The 19,149-nt window shown below is 31.8% G+C and overlaps 1 protein-coding gene across 1 annotated transcript; it reads right to left on the bottom strand.

Moving 5' to 3' along the window:
* Positions 1–1,031: 1,031 nt before the first annotated feature.
* On the bottom strand, positions 1,032–15,225 carry LOC123654303 (mucin-5AC-like). Its single transcript, XM_045590216.1, has 6 exons — positions 15,190–15,225; positions 3,926–3,992; positions 3,769–3,836; positions 3,498–3,674; positions 2,898–3,243; positions 1,032–2,811 (listed from the first exon to the last, which is right to left on the bottom strand). Exons 2-6 carry the CDS (start codon positions 3,990–3,992, stop codon positions 1,373–1,375), a joined length of 2,097 nt encoding a protein of 698 aa, XP_045446172.1. The 5' UTR covers positions 15,190–15,225; the 3' UTR covers positions 1,032–1,372.
* Positions 15,226–19,149: the final 3,924 nt, after the last annotated feature.

The following is a 19,149-nucleotide window of genomic DNA, read 5'->3' as shown; positions in this document are numbered from 1 at the left end:
TTGTACTATTAAATGGATGGCAAATGGATTTATACACGGTACATATACCAAACTAACATTTTTTTACAATTTTTGTCGGTCTGTTTGTTCCGGCTAATCTCTGGAACTCTAACTCTAAAGTCCACGCGGACAAAGTCGCGGGCACAGCTAGTTGAATAATATTATTATCATCGATCTAAAAAGGTTGTATTAACTACTTAGCGTTTTGTCGAAAGCCTTACACTAATTAATGTAATAGTTCAAGAATAAACAAATCTTCATTTTTTTTCAACTTTAGTTATTTTTAACCGACTTCCAAACAAAGCGGAGGTTCTCAATTTAATTGTATTTTTTTTGAAGTGAAAACTTCGTTAGCACTTTTTATTAGGGGAAAAATTTATGGGTTCGCGTCACCGATATGCTCAAGACTAGCGCACGCGCAGCGGCCGTGTGCTGTGCGCGTTAGACGATTTTTGGATAGGTGAAATCTCATGCTTTCGCGTCATCGACATGCAAATTTTATACTAAAAGTTCGAAGTTTTCACTTCTATCGGCAGCCTCTATAACTGCCAATTTTTAATGTATGTTACCTCCGAAATTTAGTCTAGGTGGACCGATTTCAATGATTTATTTTTAAATAAAAGGTGTTGCGTGTCATATGATGCCATTTAATTTAAATTGAGATTTAACATACTTTTCTAGGTATATATGATAATGCGTATTTACTTAATTACTTTTTCGTTGACCTACGTCGTATTATACCGCATAACTTTTCACTGGGTATGCCGACTTTGATGATTTTTAGTTTAATTAAAAGCTAATACTTATCCTGTGATTAATTTGATGAATTGAATATAAAATTAATTGTGATGACTAATTTTTGAGTAATCTTTGATAACGGCGTATTTAGTCGACTATTTTTTCGTCTACTTACGTTGTATTACTTGTCAATGTAATTGAAGTCAGTTTTTTTCGTTTACGAGAAAACACAATTATAGTTCTTTATTAGTTCGATGTCATTATATAAAAAAAATGTATATAAAAAAACTGTATTCATTAAAAACTTATAGTTTATTTTAAAATACATATTTACAAGACTTCAAATATATATATATGTAAATTTTGCAACAGTTCAAACAAAGTATGTGTTGTTCGTAGGTACATTGATAAATATTTATTATCAAAATATTTTAAAAATCAAAAAATAACGGGTTTCATATTTTACATCTATATTCGTAATTCAGTTAAAATATTATACATTTTGTTCGCTATATATTTAATAGCGACATTAATATAATTATAACCAGTGTGACATAATTTCATCTGTATTTATTAAATTTAACTATTTACTTAAATATTCAATTATTTATCTATTAATTAAGTCAGCTAAATATTAGGGACGAATCCGACAGTCAGTAGAACGCGAAGTAATGCAGGCGGGCGCCTCGATAGGAGTCGGTGAGGTGACGGGAACTGTAGCCTCAGTACCTACACCTTGACTAGAGATTTTATGCGCTACAGACGTCAATATGGGCTGTTCCTTATGAATGTCTTCTGAATTAACCTCTTTGATTTTATTTTTTGTTAAATCGTTCAGTGATGATCTGTCTTGTTTTATAAATTTTATCTGATCGCGAGTCATCAAAACTGCTAACGGAGGTACAGGTGGTATATATGCATGAGGTTCATAATTATCGTCAACATAGTCTTCAGGATTCCAAGCAGCAGTTGTTGTTGATGTATGGGTAGTAGATGAAACTTTTGTGGTAGTTGCATGTGATACTACTGGTAAAAAAGTGGTCAAAGTTTTTTTAGACAAAGTATTTCCTGCAACAGTGACGGATATAGGAACAGTCACAATCTTTTTATAATTACTAGATCTAGTTTTTCGTCGCGTTTGAAGTTTTGGCACATCGAGAAAAAATGGATCAAATATAAGATCTGATTCCTTATAGTCATCATAGTTTATTGGAACTATCGGCTTAACAGCGTTAACCACATGTCCAACAGTATAATTTAATCTTTTACCATTGCTATCACTTACAGATGCGCTAGCTGTTACTATGACACGAGGGGGGTTTTTTGGTTTCGGTAAGGGGCGTTCTGTAACGTTTGGTGGTGCTACAGATCTTGCTGATAACGATGATTCATTCTCTGGACTTATGTCATCACTACGTTTTCGATCGTAATAGAATGGATTAAAAGGTAAAGGTTGCTGAGGTGGTAAATGTTGTGGAAAAGACTGCGGTCGATGTTTGACAGATGTTTCTAATTTTTCTGATGACTGTGTACTAAGTCCTGGACGAAGAAGTTGATCTCGTGGGTCATGAGTAGTCGAACGGAACGGAGTGGGTTGAGGACGTTGAACGAATGGCACTGGACGATGAGCAGGTCTCGGCGCAGTTCTTGAAGATTCATACTGGAAATGATCGTATTGTTGGGGTGGCGCATGAGTTATATAAACTCCATCAGCAGGCCGGAAACTTTGGCGTTGAAAAGAAATAGCTTCAGACCCTGGACTTCGATGTCGATATATGAATTCTTGAGGTGACAATAAAGAAGGATCCAAGGTTGACGATGTAGCCCCAGATGGTGCAAAAGAAGAATGAATAGGTGGCAGTGATGATATTGATGGAGTTGGAGATGATATTAAATGTGGCGCAGCTGTTTGTCGAGTTGTTGGGGGCGACATTACGGTACTCGAGAAGGGTTTCTTTGTTGTTGTGGATGTTGTCGTAACGCTCTGAACTATTGTTGTTGTTACAGGGTGAGAATATTCATCTTCATAATCAGAATTTTCTTCATCAATTGCCTCTTCCTCTTCGTCGTATTCTGCTTAAAAAAATTATATATTAAATAAAAAAAAATATAAGTTGACTATCACCATAGTATGTTTTAATTAAAATCAAACGAAATACCTTCATTGATCACTTCCTGTTGCTTGGATGGGACAAGGTTTGCTGAAGAATTTCTAGTTTCATCTCTCTTTATTTCTTGAATGGGATCTTCAGTAGAATCAACAACATCTAACGATAGATTTAAAACTTTTTCAGGAGTTGTAGATGAGTCATTGGCAAAGGAATCTGTTGTAGTACTGGGTTTATTTTGTGGTTGTGATTGATCTGTTGGTTTTACTTGAGGTTTTGTTTGATCTGGTTGTATAATTGGTGGTGCTGTACTTCCATATAATTCTAAATTTAGACTATAAAATTTTTCAGACTTAGTGCAGTCTACTTCGTCTACTCTTTCGCATACTCGTGTTTCCTAAAAAAATATTAAAAATGTGTAAATAAGAAAATAAGATAATTAAGTTTAGTTTATTTTTTAGAAATAAAAAGGTTTATAATAAATGTAAAATTTCCACAAAAGTAAATCGGTAATTTTTTTAAAATATGTTTTATATAAATAAAGATAAGATAACGAAAATAATTCGAGTAATATATAGCAAAACGTTTTTATTCATAGTATAAATATGTGTATATATATATATATATATATATATATATATATATACCTACCTGGTCAAAAACGGTCCCATTAAGACAGAGGAATTTGATGTCCATAGGTTCGTCCTGTTGTCCTACCGTGCATACGTGGAACATCTGGCAGGAGGTTTCAAGGTCCGCATAATAACCGCCGATCACCTTCCCCGCACACGTGAAGTTAGTTTCGGGAAGGTTATCGAAGTCCAAATACTGGAATTGAAAAAAAAAAATCATGAAGAATTGTGTAACGTGATAAATTGTTTCAGTAAAGTGCTTTGCGTGAAGAAAATTCGTTTAAACTTACCCCTGGTTGAATGGACCTTGATATCCGAAATTCATTTTGAAATACAAAAAGCAGCAGCCACAACCAAACTGAAATTCGATTACAGAAAAATTAGTGACATTAGTTTTGAATATGTAATGTTTTAGAAACATATGAAAAATTTAAATTAATGGTTTACCTTGTAAAGCAGAGGCGGAACGCGCAACAAGCGTGCCGCCGGCTGAGATCCGAGCCTGACGTCGCATCTGTAATAAGGAATTAAGTAATGAAATAGTTTCCTTTTTCTTTTGGTTTAACATCGTTTACCTTACACTCTTAGACCAGTGCTTTTAGCCTTTGAAAATGTTAAAAAGTGAAAAAAATTATAGTAGGATGAAACCCATTGGAAAAGGAAGAGAATACAACGAAAATGAAAGGAAAAATAAATTACGATCGATCTGAGGTCGGGTAATGGTAGGCAGGGAGGGGGGAGAAGGGTTAAGGGTAAATAGATGGTTTATCTCGATTTACTGCTAAACTACAGGTCCTATGGAAAAAAGTTAAATGGCAAAGTTGGAGGTAATAAAAAGATCTATAACTTTATAAGCTTGTATTACACGATAATATTATCGAATCCTTTTGTATCGATAATATCGATTTGATCGATATCGATTATTATATTACGAAATTATAATCATAATATTGTTTTTAGTCTACTCTTTTAGCGCTTTGCTAAGTGATCATTTAGGTAGACATTAACTTAAAACGACTAATTAAGGGATTTGACTTTTTAATTACCAAAAATAAAAATAAAATATATTCATATGACGAGATTAAAATGATAGATTAGATTTAAATGATACGTACGAGTCGGCGCAGTACGAGTCGGCGCAGTACGAGTCGGCGCAGCGGCAAAACTACATTCATCATTTTTACCTTATTGTTATGTCATATAATATATTATACTTAATATTTTCGTAATGAAATCTTCCTTTTATTGAGGTCACAAGTGTGTAAGTCGTTTGAAAGATTCGGTCTATAATCAATATTTATCCCTACTACATTCTAATAACAGGGCTTATAACGTAGTGATAATATCCTATTCAACAATAGCTGCTTCGGAATTTTCGCACGCACATCACAAAATAACAATAGGGTTTCGACATTTACAATTAGCCATCCACAATGAATTGTTCCGATATGCTTCATCCAAATTGCATAAGAAAACAATTAAACGTTTTGATGTAAAAATGTTCTACTTTTACAAAATGAATAATTAAGGAAGTAGGTCGCAATATTTTTTTTTCATTATAATTTAATTTACTTTTTAATTAATATAAACTATAAATGATACTCCACAAATTTTTAAGTGCATGTGATTAATAAAATATTTAGAATAAATGTCTGCAAACAGTCAACAATTGCACTTTTCTTTATTTCATTTGGAGATTTTACCTATCTAACGTTATTTATTGCATCTATGCAATCTCTGCGTTATCTTGACACGTTGCATACATTTAGATTAATTAATTAAAAGTTCAATTTATTATTTCTATGTAACAGGCGTGAAATATTTGACATAATATTTCTTTAAAAATGTTTGAATAATTTAGTTGACTCTTCATTATCACTCAGCAGGTTGTCTTTTGATTCTCAAGTTCGACTCCGACGTGAGGAGCGCCTTACGTTTTAAACTAATTAACGTTACCCCGCGATATAGCAAGAATTATACACGGAACTGATTTATGTTCCGTTCCACTGACGTCTATATTAAGGAATTGACAGATATAGATTTATTCAGTATCTCACTGTCGTCGCTGAATTATTTCGTCACTTGGCCTGTGGTTAACTTCTTATTTATTTATTTACAAAATGAAGTCGTCTGCCTATTCTAAAATAAAGTAAAAATATTACAGTATCAAGCTGACGATAAAATTTGGTAGATGCTATTACTGTTTTATACATGTAATTGTATTTCTTTTAACTAGTTACCCGAATATTGTAAATTTACTTGTATTTTAATCCGTCTAGTCCTAGGAGTGGCTTAATAATAGGTAATATTTATTGTAATAAATTCATCATTTAATATATTCAACATCACATTACAGGTTGTAAAAACTGTTTGGTTAAATTGCTATGTCTGTGCCACTGCATCGCTTATTTCAAGCAGAAAAATAGCACTATTCATTTTACGTAGAAATCGCTTAAGTAATGAAATATATGAATAAACAATAACAAAAGCCTCATACTCAACAGCCCAACGGCCCCCATTAGGATGAACTCCTGTGTTGGGGTTCCGGAAACACACACAATACAGAAGTACACGCTTGTGATGCTTCTGGCGTTGCAGACGTCAATAAGCTACGGTAATTGCTTACCATCAGGTGAGCCGTACGCTTGGTTACCAACTTATTTATATATATATATATATATATATATATATATATATATATATATATATATATAAAATAATTGTGTTTGCAGGCAAACGAAAAAAAGCCGACTTCAATTACATCGACAAGTAATACAACGTAGATCGACGAAAAAATAGTCAAGTAACTACGCGTTATCAAACATACAATACATATCAAGCGTATAGAGTTTTAAAAATTGTATTTGGCTCCGTACCTACTTTTTGTAATGCAATCACAGCGATTCGGTTCTCTTTATAACTCCAATCCATTTTAACATCACATGATTGTAATTGCTCGCAAACGAAAAAAAACCGACTTCAATTACATCGACAAGTAATACAACGTAGATCGACGAAAAAATAGTCCAGTACTCTTAAAAAAGTAGTTATCAGATCTCGATAAAATTTAAATGTGCCCACATGACAAACATCAGCTTTCGATTAAATTAAAAATTATCAAAATCGGTACACCCAGTAAAAAGTTATGCGGATTTTCGAGAGTTTCCATCGATTTCTCTGGGATCCTATCATCAGATCCTGGGTTTCTTAGCATGGTACAAATCTCCTTTCCAACAAAAAAAAAAATTATCAAAATCGATACATCCAGTAAAATGTTATGCGGTATAATACAACGTAGGTCGACGAAAAAAACGTCAAGTAAAAACGCATTATTAGATATAACTCGAAATGTAGTTGTTAGATCTCAAATAAAATTAAATGGCACCAAATGACACACACCACCTTTCGATTAAAAAAAATGTCGAAATCGGTCCACCCAGTCAGAAGTTCTGAAGTAATATACATTAAAAAAAATACAGTCGAATTGAGAACCTTCTCCTTTTTTGGAAGTCGGTTAGAAAAAAGCAGAAGAACAAACGCCAAGACCACGGCAAAAATTTGTATGGCCAATACAAATATTTTGCCATCTGTGGGGATCGAACCCACCAGCGCAACAGCCACAAACCAGTGATGTGACCGTTTCGCCAACGGGTCATAAAAACTAATATTTAGTTTGAACTCGGCATTCATCTAAAGTTCGGACTCGACAACTTTCTATTTGCCATATAATAGTTAGCTATGTTCTCATTTTATTGAGGTTTCAATTATTTTCTATGTCAGTATTTATAAATAAAAAGAGGAAATAATTTCAGTCTAAATGAGGAAGCACTTACTTTACGAAGTTACTTTCAGGTCATTTTAATAGCCGAATTCATATAAATACTGGGGCGCTGGTCATTAGAACAGTGGAATATTAGAGTTTTTTTAAAAGAGATTGACTTATTGTTTTCTAATGTTTACTCGAATTTCCTCCCCTCCCGTCCACCGTAGTTTAGACCACCCGTGACAATGGTTGCTGTAAAGTACATTTAAAAATCTTTGTAAACCGCTATAAAATCCGAAAACGTAGTTTCATTATAATGAGGTTGAATTATTTTTGTTTTCATAAACTGTTTTGTTTGATAAAGAATATAAAAATTAGTTTAGTTTTTATCAAATTATAATTAAAAATAGACTATTCAAGTCTATTGTGTCTACAATGATCAATTAGTTATTAATCGAATATTAATCTAAGAAAATAAATCTTAATAAAATATATATTTTCAGCCTTATGGTTAAACGTTGGTTAATTCTCTAGACTAATAGAAATCTAAATGATAAGATTAGACGGGTATTTAATAAACAATGGATATTATTAAAGTACGACATTATACGATATTATAATATACGACACACGCGGATGAGCCAAGCTGTGAATACGGTCCATTAAACTGGATCGAAATATCGAATAAATATCGAAAAAATCATGTATCACTTTAGCACATAAAATAATGATTATTGACTTAAATACTGATATTCAAAAACATAAAAAAGTTGTAACAAAAAGTGAACGGCATTATTTTATAATAAAGTAAAAAAATGAGTCAAATACAATATTACACGACGATAAACATTCGCTGAAATTAGTTATAAATAAATAACGAATTTAAGATTCATTTTATTGCATTTTAAAATAAAAATATTTATCAGAATTATAATCTTAAATATATATTTCCTTCTGCATTAAGCGTAAAATTGAATATAATTTTTGTAATAAAGCTACTAGACAGATTATTTGATAATTCAAAACAAAATCACACCGTCCGCTTCCGCTAACTCTTATATTTATATTTTTGTTTTTTATTTGATAATTCAAAACAAAATCACATCGTCCGCTTCCGCTAACTCTTATATTTATATTTTTGTTTTACGTAAATATACAGTAAAAGTATTCACTTAAATTGAATTTTTGTTATATACCTATAATATAGGGTATCTATGTGGAAAATATAATTTATGAAAACGTAAAATATAAGATAAATTGAGGGTAATTATTTATTATTGTGAAAGCTAATGCTTATTGGCGGTTGTGTCAGATTGTCCTAGGGCGTGGTTTCCTCGTAAGGCCGAAGCAATAGACCGGCGCGGAATTGGAGCACGGCGACAAACTTTACAAGTGCTTATTATGAGAGAACGTACTGTTTTGATATAGGTACACGAAAGGTTATATTAACTTATCTCATGACTTGACTGGAACTGTTTCAAAGCAGATTCCTCATCATGAGCAACGTCTTATTTATTAAATTGTTTTGCCAATTATATTACAAAAAATAAAATAAGATACTATACTCGTATACATTTAATTTTTAGCAAAGAATTAATTTACTTCCTTACTGTTCAATTGGTAAATATGTTTGTTTTTAGATTTTGGAATAGAATTCCGTATGAAATTTTAAAAATAAGTGGATAAACCAATAGAAATACTTATTGATCATGGTAGAGAACAATTTCTAATTTACACGCGTTACATTACTGTGTTATTAGTTATTAATTGGGCTGTCGGTATCTTCATCATAATAAAGTTCATAATTATTTATTATTTTATTAATAATCGTAACGTAAAATCTATTTTTGGTGATTAATTGTACTGATTGGACATAAAAGGCAATGATTATGTTTTTACTAGAAATCAAATAACATTTTTTATCGACTTGCACACCGCACACTCTATGCGGTTTCCTGGACATCAAAATAGGAATTAACACTGAAAATAAATAAATTAAAAGTAGTTATGTTACTCAAACAGTATAAAAATGACACTGTTATAAAGTCATTCATTAACAGTGCCTAAGAAATCGAAATTATAATAAGAAAGTGTAGTTTGTTTTGCAATAAAACATATTGACACTTGACTTTCTTATTGACTGGGTAGTTCTCGTTTATAATGTGTGTTTTATGTTTTTTTTTTCTAATATATAAATTTCTTGTGTCGCAGTGTTTGTTACCAAACTGCTCCGGAACGGCTAGACCGATTATTATGAAATTTTGTGTGCATATAGGGTAAGTTTGAGAATCGGCCAATATCTATTTTTCATACCCCTGAATGGTAAGAGTGACACACATCTAAAAATATATATTTTTTTTTACTTTTTGACACACATTTTTATTTTATTATTATTTGGCATTGAAAACTACATACAACCCTAAATTTTTACCCTTCTACCACCAATCTCTATTTTTTTTTATTGCGTTTAGCGGCATAATAATGATTGCCGTTCGCATTCGTTAATGCTATAAAGAAATCGCTAAATAATATATAATAAGAACTTTGGGTAAGGTAGGGTTAGTTTAAATTTCGAATATAGCGTTTTAGGACCAAGAGGATCGCGAATCCAAAGATAAGTGCTTAAGCGAGAGCTTAAAATAAAGCTTAGCATGTAAACAAAAGCAAGCGTCCTGACTATTCAGAATAAAATGGCATTTAATAGAGGTATTATATTAGAGTTATATTTTTTTCTAATACGTATAGAATGAAGGTTATTAATATAACATAGGTATATAAGGTCTTCCATTTTTTGTCAAAAATATTTGTGATGTAATACTGTTTGGTGATGATATAAAACCTATTTTAAAGTCGACACGTAAAAATATAACTATAATGATGTAAATAATTTGCTGTCACGATTTACAATTAAATTTCAAATGCGAAGGACTACAGCACTTGCTCAAGAAATACATTTTAAGTAAGCTACCATTTAATGTTTCGGTGACTGCTGATGCAGTAAAATAGAGTAGTCATACGTTTTTAAGTTTTAACTAAGCGGGAAATATCTTGCTTAAAATCTGGAGCAGCCCGAATGGGAAATTACCTCAACCTTACAGAAGATAACAACTAAATATACTGCTTTCAAGCACTGTTGTTCCCATGGTAAGGTGATTAGAATCCTCCTGGGGAGGATTGGGGGTAGGGTCGACAACGCGTTTGCGTTGCTTTTTTTTACAGGCGTCTTATAAACTACGGTAATCAGTTATCATCACGTGAGCCGTAGGCTTGTAGAAATAAAAAGTTTGGTTTTGAGTACCAATAATAATAAAAATAAAAAGAGAGAGGAGAAAACTTTTTACATTGTGGAATATAATCAAAATCAATCAATATCAAAAAACTTTATTCAAGTAGGCTTCAAAAGCACTTTCGAATCGTCATTTTACTAATTAAACTTTAAAAGTGATATTTATTTTCAAGACTGCAGCTACAATTGATTTGGAACCGAAATTCTGCAGAAAAGACTCGGCAAGAAACTCAGAAGTCACTTTCAAAAAAGTATTATATAAACTGTGTTTTAGTACAAAATTAGTAAAAACTATAAGACTTTAGATTAACATGGTTACTTTAATTACGAAAATTATTCGAAAACGGGATATTTACCATGTTTATTATTTTCGCTTTGCGGAGCTCGATATTTCGGCATTGACTTGGAATGTCTTGATCACGAGACTGAATTTTGCGGGTAGATGTTGACGGCTTTGGCTATGTCCATACCGGACTACCTCCTTTCTAACACGTTTGCTGCGTAAACACTGGTTACCCCTACTATTGTTATTTTCACCCCTACCATTGTCACCTCTTTTTCGAACATTCGACATCCGATCCCGTGTTTTGCAGACGAAACTTACTGTGTCGAGACGCGAGTTGTTTATATCACTCTTCTTGCATAACCTAATCACCGGATTCCACACCATCGACAGTTGAAACCCATCTTCCCTATTGAAATTACTATATTTAGGAATTTCAATGGCTTCTCTTACTAATCTCCAGACTGAACACAGAACAATTAAACTGTCGACACACGACTGTCGAATATTCGAAAAACAGGTGACAATGGTAGGAGTGAAAATAACAATAGTAGGGGTAACCAGTGTTTACGCAGCAAACACGTTAGAAAAGAGGTAGTCCGTTATGGACACAGCTAAAGACGTTAACATCTACCCTCAAACTTCAGTCTCGTGATCAAGACATTCGAAGTCAATGTCGAAATATCGAGCTCCGCAAAGCGAAAATAATGAACATAGTAAATATTCCGTTTTCGAATAATTTTCGTAATAGTAAAAACTAGTAGCAACGTCGGTCAGTTGTCGTACTTTTCTAACTGCGAATGCTGCGGAGCTGAGTCTACCATTCAAGAATGACAAATGGGAATCCCACAGAAGTTTTGAGTCCAATTTTATCCCTAACAAAACTCGTTATTTATTTGTAAATTATAATTCGTGTGCTTAACATTTTGAAATGCAAATACAACGCACAAAAGTTCAAAACCAAGTTGTTTGTTTTAAACCAACCTTGAATTCGCAATAAAGAACTATTTACGTCATCATAATTTATTTTTCTCCTATCCGTTTTAAAACTAAGCGATGTATCATCAGCAAATAGCACAATTCCACTAATACTTTTAACATAAAATGGCAGGTAATTAGGTAAATCCAGTTGTAAGATTATACGAGTACAAACATCAAGAATATATCAAACGGTAAAAACCTTCTCAATACTCGTTAAACTGGCTCAATGCGAGTTTTTGTTACTTATATACATTAATTGTGCAAAAATATATGCGTTTGATATAGTACTTATTGAGGTATAGACTAACGGGGCAATTGAGCGGGTCCGTTATGTCAGCAACTCGACGAGTAGGTAGGTGCTGAGCAGCTCGGGCTCATAGCGGTCAGTGTGTTACAGGCATTGCGTGATGTATTCGTACTTTGCGTATCGGTACATAAAAAGTAATGTATTTCAAAACTATGTTATCGATGAGATTGACAAAAATAACTATTTAAACCGACTTTTACGATTTAACTATTAAAATTTAAATTCAGAAATTACAAAGTAATCATGTGTATATTTCTCCATAAACAATATTTGTAAGGTAACAGGACTGTCGATCTGTAGTAATAAAGAAAAATCGCCTGTGGTATTATTAAAATAATGCACGCACGATTAACAAAAGGCATGGGTATTTTGAACCCGTGGATCAAAAATTAATTTAAAAAAAAATTTTATTTAAACCATATTATTTTTTTTTAATTAATACTATTGTATTCAGTGTTAAGAAATACTCTTTTATTACGAAATAAAAAAGGTTTTTTGTAACATTTAATTAAAATACCGTAATTTTGAACCAGGCTCGCTTCAGCTTGTAATATCCCACTACTGGACATAGGCCTCTTTCCCCATGTAGGAGAAGGATCAGAGCTTAATCCACCACGCAGCTCCAATGCGGGTTGGCGGATATATTCCCTACTATGAGTAACGATCGCTATCTAGCTATCTCTCTGATGCACGGTGGGGAGACCCACAAGGACTGCACAAACACCCAGACCACGGCAAACACCTGTATGGCCATAATAACATAAATACAAATGTTAGGTGGTAATACAATTGTTTGTCATGTACGGGGATCGAACCCGCAACCGCCAGCGCAACAGGTACAATCCATGGCTGTAACTGTTGCGCCAACGTGTGCGAACCAGGCTCGTGTTTAAATAATACTTAGTAAATGTTTTATTTCATGTTAGACGAGACAGTAACGTACTATGTGAAAATGAAAGTTTCGGCAACACTACATCCGCTATAAGAGATACCTACATAACGAATCCATATCAAGCTAATATGATTTAGAGCATCAACATTCGTATAATATAAGAAGAGTTGATTTGTTAAAATTATATAACTTAAAACTATTCAGTTATAATAACAATGTACATATAAATACAAATGAATACATTAATCTATATTACACGAAATCGTGCACCATAGAAAGACGTTACATGACTTCTAATTTACAACAATTACTTATGATTGAATACGAGAATAATTTTATAATTCTATTCGATTACCATGTCAAAAAACATGCGTTTGCTTATTATTCTATAATATAAAAATGAGTCGCTGAATTTGTTGCTAAGCGCAAAACTCGAGAACGGTTGGACCGATTTCGCTAATTCTTTTTTTAAAATATTCCTTGAAGTACGAGGATGGTTCTTACGGAGAGAAAAATTCTAAAAAAAAAAAAAAAATTAATAAAATTAAAGAATCGACTGTTAGGCGATACGAAGTTCGCCGGGTCAGCTAGTTCTATATAAAATTAAGAGGTTAGTTATATGTACTTTTTTTATTGCTTCAAATGTACGTGTCAAGAATCAAATTAGATAATATATTCATGACTAGCTGTGTCCCGTGGTTTCGTATTATTTGAGAGAAAAAAAATAGCCTATAACCTTCCTCGGTAAATGGGGTATCTAATATATCTCTCTTCGATAAACATACTGATAAGTATGTTTGAGAAAAAAATATGTAGCTATACCAGTCGGCTGTTATTTATAACACAAGCATTAAGTTGCTTACTTTAGGAACATACGACCGTGTGTGTATTGTGTACATATTTATTTATTTATTTATTCAATAACATTTTATTTCTATAATTATTTGTGACATATTCATGTATAAGGTTCGTAGTTATTTAAGCGATTTACTACCAATCGTAGGAGCTGTATAATATGTTAGTAATTATGTTTATTTCATAGCAAACGTATGCTTGGCTCTAGGTAAATTCAAATATTGGTTCTCTTTTTGTTCTCGACAAAATTTCCACCACTTAGCTTTTCTACAGTAAAAGCTGTTTACATTTGCTGCTATACTCGTGCTGTAACGTTTATTTACACGTTTTTAACATAAAGTTAAAAGAAAATAAAAAATACTCGTCATAAAAAAAATTAAGACATTCGCATTTATCTTCGCAAAATTTATATTGTGTCCGTTTCCGCGTAAATATTTTTGACTCTGAGAACATTTAAACCTTGTCGAATATCATATATGAACGCAGTAACTACTAACTGGTTGGTGTTAGTAATACGGATATATCAATATGAATTTCTTAACGGTCAGTCACGAAATTGATCCAATTATAATAGCGATACTTTCATTATGATAACATGTGATTACTTCTATTAAGAACACAACATACGAAAGGTAGCTTTACATAACTGGTAATCGATCTTTAATTGAATTGTTATTGAACGTAAAATATTTATACTTATTAAGGCGTTAAATAGAATAATTAACAGATTTGTTGTAAATTATTCTTATTTCCCAATACATCGGTACAGTTGAAACGTCGTGTTTACGAGTATTAAAATATGTTCTCGTACTAATAAAATATTTCAACTATTAGTTTGATAATTAATACAATTTCATAAAATTATGTTACATTTACACGATAGTAGCTATTTGATTGCTAAATAAATTACAGTGAAATAAAAACCAAAACGGTCAAACATAATATTTCTAAGCCCGTTCACGTAACATCTTGAACAATGGGGTCGCCTACGCTCTGAACAATTACGCTAATAATAGTGACCTACGGCGCGCGTGCCAAATGATATCGAAGCCATATAGGGATTATTTAACTACCGTTTATGTACCTAGCCAATTCCAGACCTGATTCACTGATTATGCTTATCAATTACGCCGTCGCCGCCTACGCTTAGCGCTTTCAATTGTTATTTTATTTATGGTTCTTTTTGTATGAAAAATTGCCACATTGGTTTTATTTCAACATCCTTTAAATTTCAAAGTAAGGTCTTAATGACTAAAGTTAAATGTTTAGCTCTAGATATGGTTGTAATCGATAACAGTTATTAGTGGTGTTACAACATGCAAATAAAATAAAAAAGAAACTTACGTATTTTATTCCTAACAGAAGTAAAAACTGTGTTCTGGTCTATAGTGAGTACGTAGAATGAATGTCATGACAATGTGTACACTACATTCAGATGAATGTGATTGACAATGAGTCAGTTCCACACGTCACCCGTTAGGAAATAAACAGGATACAATTACTTATTACTTTTTATCCCCATACTTTAAAGACAGCCAAAAGTAGATATAATGTCATGTGTAATCTCTAGGGATTCAATTTCAATATAAAGCTGATTTCTTATTTGATTCAAGATAATAGTTTTCAGAATAACACACCGAATAATATGTTCAGTGTGTTATCTATATACGCTTACCTGTTAGTGAAACAGGTAGAATTTTTTACGTGTAGGATTTAATAAAATTTTAGAATATTGTTATTTACTTATTAATATACTTTATTTATTACTTAATAATAAATTACTTACTGAAGTTTTTAATAATTTATTTTGAGATCAAGTCTATTATAACAATGATAAGTGTCAATTTTTCCAGACATATTTCGTGAAAATTGTAATTAGTTTTGATTGTCTGTCTAGCCGAACTTGTCGAGGTTATTGGCCGAATAAAATAGTTCATATCCTGGATGACAAGCTGCGGAATGCAGCTGAAGGTCAGATTACTAAAGACTTCAGTTCTTTTTATTATTTTAAATGCATTAAAGTAAGATATATTAAAAAATTACAACTACAAATTTTAAATATTTTAAATGCACTTTAAATTTGCCACTAAAATATATTGCGAAAGACACACAAAAAAAAAAAAAAAATTAAGGGGTGTTAGTAAGTTATATTATATTCGTATAATTTTTAAAATTTTGGTTAAGCACTAAAGGTATTTTTCTCATTTTCTACCACATTGATATCAGAAATCAGGAGATAAATGAAATTGTATCGCCATTTCTATATTTTTGTAAAAATGTTGTAGTAGCTGCATAAAATCTAAATATATTTTACCAAAAGAAATCTAACGGGTTTGCATACGCAAGACGACATCGTAATCATCTAATAACATTATTAGCGTAAAAAGCCCTCCACCTAAACAACTGGCCGTCTACCGCCTCCGTCGAATTCCTCGACATTTCCTGTGTCGTTCTGAGAATTATTGTTTACTCACACATCAACGTTGAAATAATTACTTTGATTGCCGTATCCGTCATTTATTCAATTAGCTTTTCAAATAAATATGCATTAGGTAAAAATAAAAAAGAAGTGGATATATGGGATTTCAAGTATGCAATAATTGTTTGCTCGCAAAATAAAAAAGACCGACTTCAATTATTATTCATAATAAATACGCGTTATCAAAGATTACTCAAAAAGTAGCCACCAGGTCTCTATCAAATTTTGTTGGGATCACAGGACAAACAAGCAAGATAACGCACAACACAAAAAGAAAGTAAAATCGAATTGAGAACCTCCTCCTTTATGGATGTCGGTTAAAAATAATGTAAGGCTTGGAATTATGTCGAGAATTAGATCTTTGCACATATCAAGTGTGTTCGTTCGTTTTTTATAAGCGTCTCGTAAGGTGAACAAAATGCAAGCATACGTTAAATATTGTCATTTTATTTATTTCCACAGTAATTGAAGAAACTTTAATATAACAGAATTTGTAGACACTGTATTCTTAATCTGCAACTAGATTTAAGATATTTAGATACAGAGACAGCTGAAGTATAAGCACGTGCACGCACTTATAATAGACTTTTTTTTATTTCTAGCCGTATCCGCTAGCCTTGTGTAGTCATAGTATTTGCGTAGTTTTCAGGGTAAGTCAGTTAGTAAGGGCTTGTTTCACCGGTTGTGGATAACGCTATTTGATGGATGACAGTATCCAAGAGATAAAAGTTTTAGATATATACTATTTTTTACCATCGAATTCCTTAACTTTATGAGATATTTCTATTCGCAAATATGAGTCTAAAAGTTGTAGTTCATTAATTTAGGAGAAACAGGTCCTAATGGATTATTCTACCGTCTACTGGTAAAGTCTATTCGTAACTTAATTGGAGTAATTCGTAACTTAATTGAAGTATTGGTAAAAATTGATTTTATATGCTTATGTACTACAGTTCATTCTTGCACTCGTAAGAATCTATTCCTCACAGACGTGTGAAATAGACGATAGAATTACTAAGCACTACCTAAACTTACTACCTAATAGTTAGTACCTAGTACTATCTATGCACACAATGAAAAAGCAATTGACCGTGGTCCATTTCCTGGAATATTTTTTTATATCACTACTGCAAAAAAATAGAAAAAAAACGCTAGATAAGAAAACTTTAAAAATGCTAAAATAAATACGTAAGTAGCATAGCAGCAGTGTTGAATGATTTTAAATTAAAGATTTAAAATTTATTAAACGTTACACTAACAGTAATATCAATTGTATTTTGTTTCAATAGTGTATTTAAAGGATAAAAATATATTTGTCTTATATTGTTCACCATAGAAATGATACGTCGTACGTAGATCGTGAACTATCTATCATGTGCCGCGAGACATACTTCTATTAATTTGTGTATAATTTACTATAATAAAATGTCTATTTAAATTAAACACATAGCATTCATTAATTCTCAAAGGAAGTGTAATATAAATGATAAATTTACAACGTCTTATTGCAGGTTGTCATACATAATGGATCATAACTGTGTTTATACAGTATTAATCGAAAATTGGTGCGTTTATTATTACTTCATACACGATTGCTGTACTCATACTATGTAAATAGTATATAGGTCCAAATATGGTAATGTAACTATTGACATTATAATTTATCTGAAATTTCGAAAGAAAAGTTCTCATGGTCGGTTCGTTATGTAATATATCAACCGAAGATCCTCTATTGAATTTGTGTCATTTTGACCTCAGCATGAATACATCATTTCCAAAGGTTATTTGTATTAAGTAACTGAATCATACCGTATACATTACCGTATATACATATATTTTGCCTATACTAACAAGTTTAATTCCATAATTACTTAATCCAAAAAATGTTTAAGTATTTTACGTAAATACACACACTTGTAACACTTTGCGGAATTATTAACGTTGTATGGTCAAATTTTTATTTGCCTCTCACAGTGTAAGTACTTACTTAATTCAAGTTCAATATGAAGTCGATGCCGACCTACATAAATGTGTATAGAGTTGCGATGATTTTTGACAGTCGGTGTTGTTATGTAATCTGTAATTTATATAGTTGAACTATATAACACTAAGAGTTCAAAATGATTACATAGATTTATTCGTTTTTATTAAAAAAATACAAATAAAACACAAATTTAACGCTTCAGACTCAGTAACTCACACAGTAGCACGTAAAACCTGTGACAAACATCTGAATATTTTTATCTAAATAATATTATAATAATAACAACATATTATTCTCATCAACGTATTATCTTCATCTTAATTAAATTAACGATTATTGGAAACTCATTAATTAAAACCGTTATTAAGTGTGTTTAATAACTGACGTTCGGTTATTTAACATTATTACAACAGAATCAATCATTAATATAATATTACGCGAATATTACTCAATTACAATTTGTATGAAGTAGCGTGTCTGTTAGATAAAGCTGGATCAGCCGCGTTGAGTGGTCAAATAGTAATTAAATTTTGTCAAGCATTCTATATCTTTAGTATACATTCAATACTTGTCAATTAATGCATAATGAAGTCGATTTATGCCTTAGCCAAACTGAAGGTGTTCTATTATGTTTGCGTTAGAGCATCGAAGTGGAACATGCACTTCTATGGCATAAGTTTTGATTAATATTGACATTTCAGTGCAATGTCAGTATTCGACGATTATTATTATTATTATTATTGTCTGTTATCTTTGATTAAAGCGTAATCGTTGCATTCATCATTTATTTGCAATCTCTAAACCTAACTCTATTCTGTCTTTGCAACCTAACAACTTAACT

Source organism: Melitaea cinxia, chromosome 6 (genome assembly GCF_905220565.1).
Source record: "Melitaea cinxia chromosome 6, ilMelCinx1.1, whole genome shotgun sequence".
In the NCBI taxonomy this organism is placed as follows: domain Eukaryota; kingdom Metazoa; phylum Arthropoda; class Insecta; order Lepidoptera; family Nymphalidae; genus Melitaea; species Melitaea cinxia.
The sequence above is the reverse complement of the archived record's forward strand: the minus strand, read 5'-3'. Positions and strand labels throughout refer to the sequence as shown.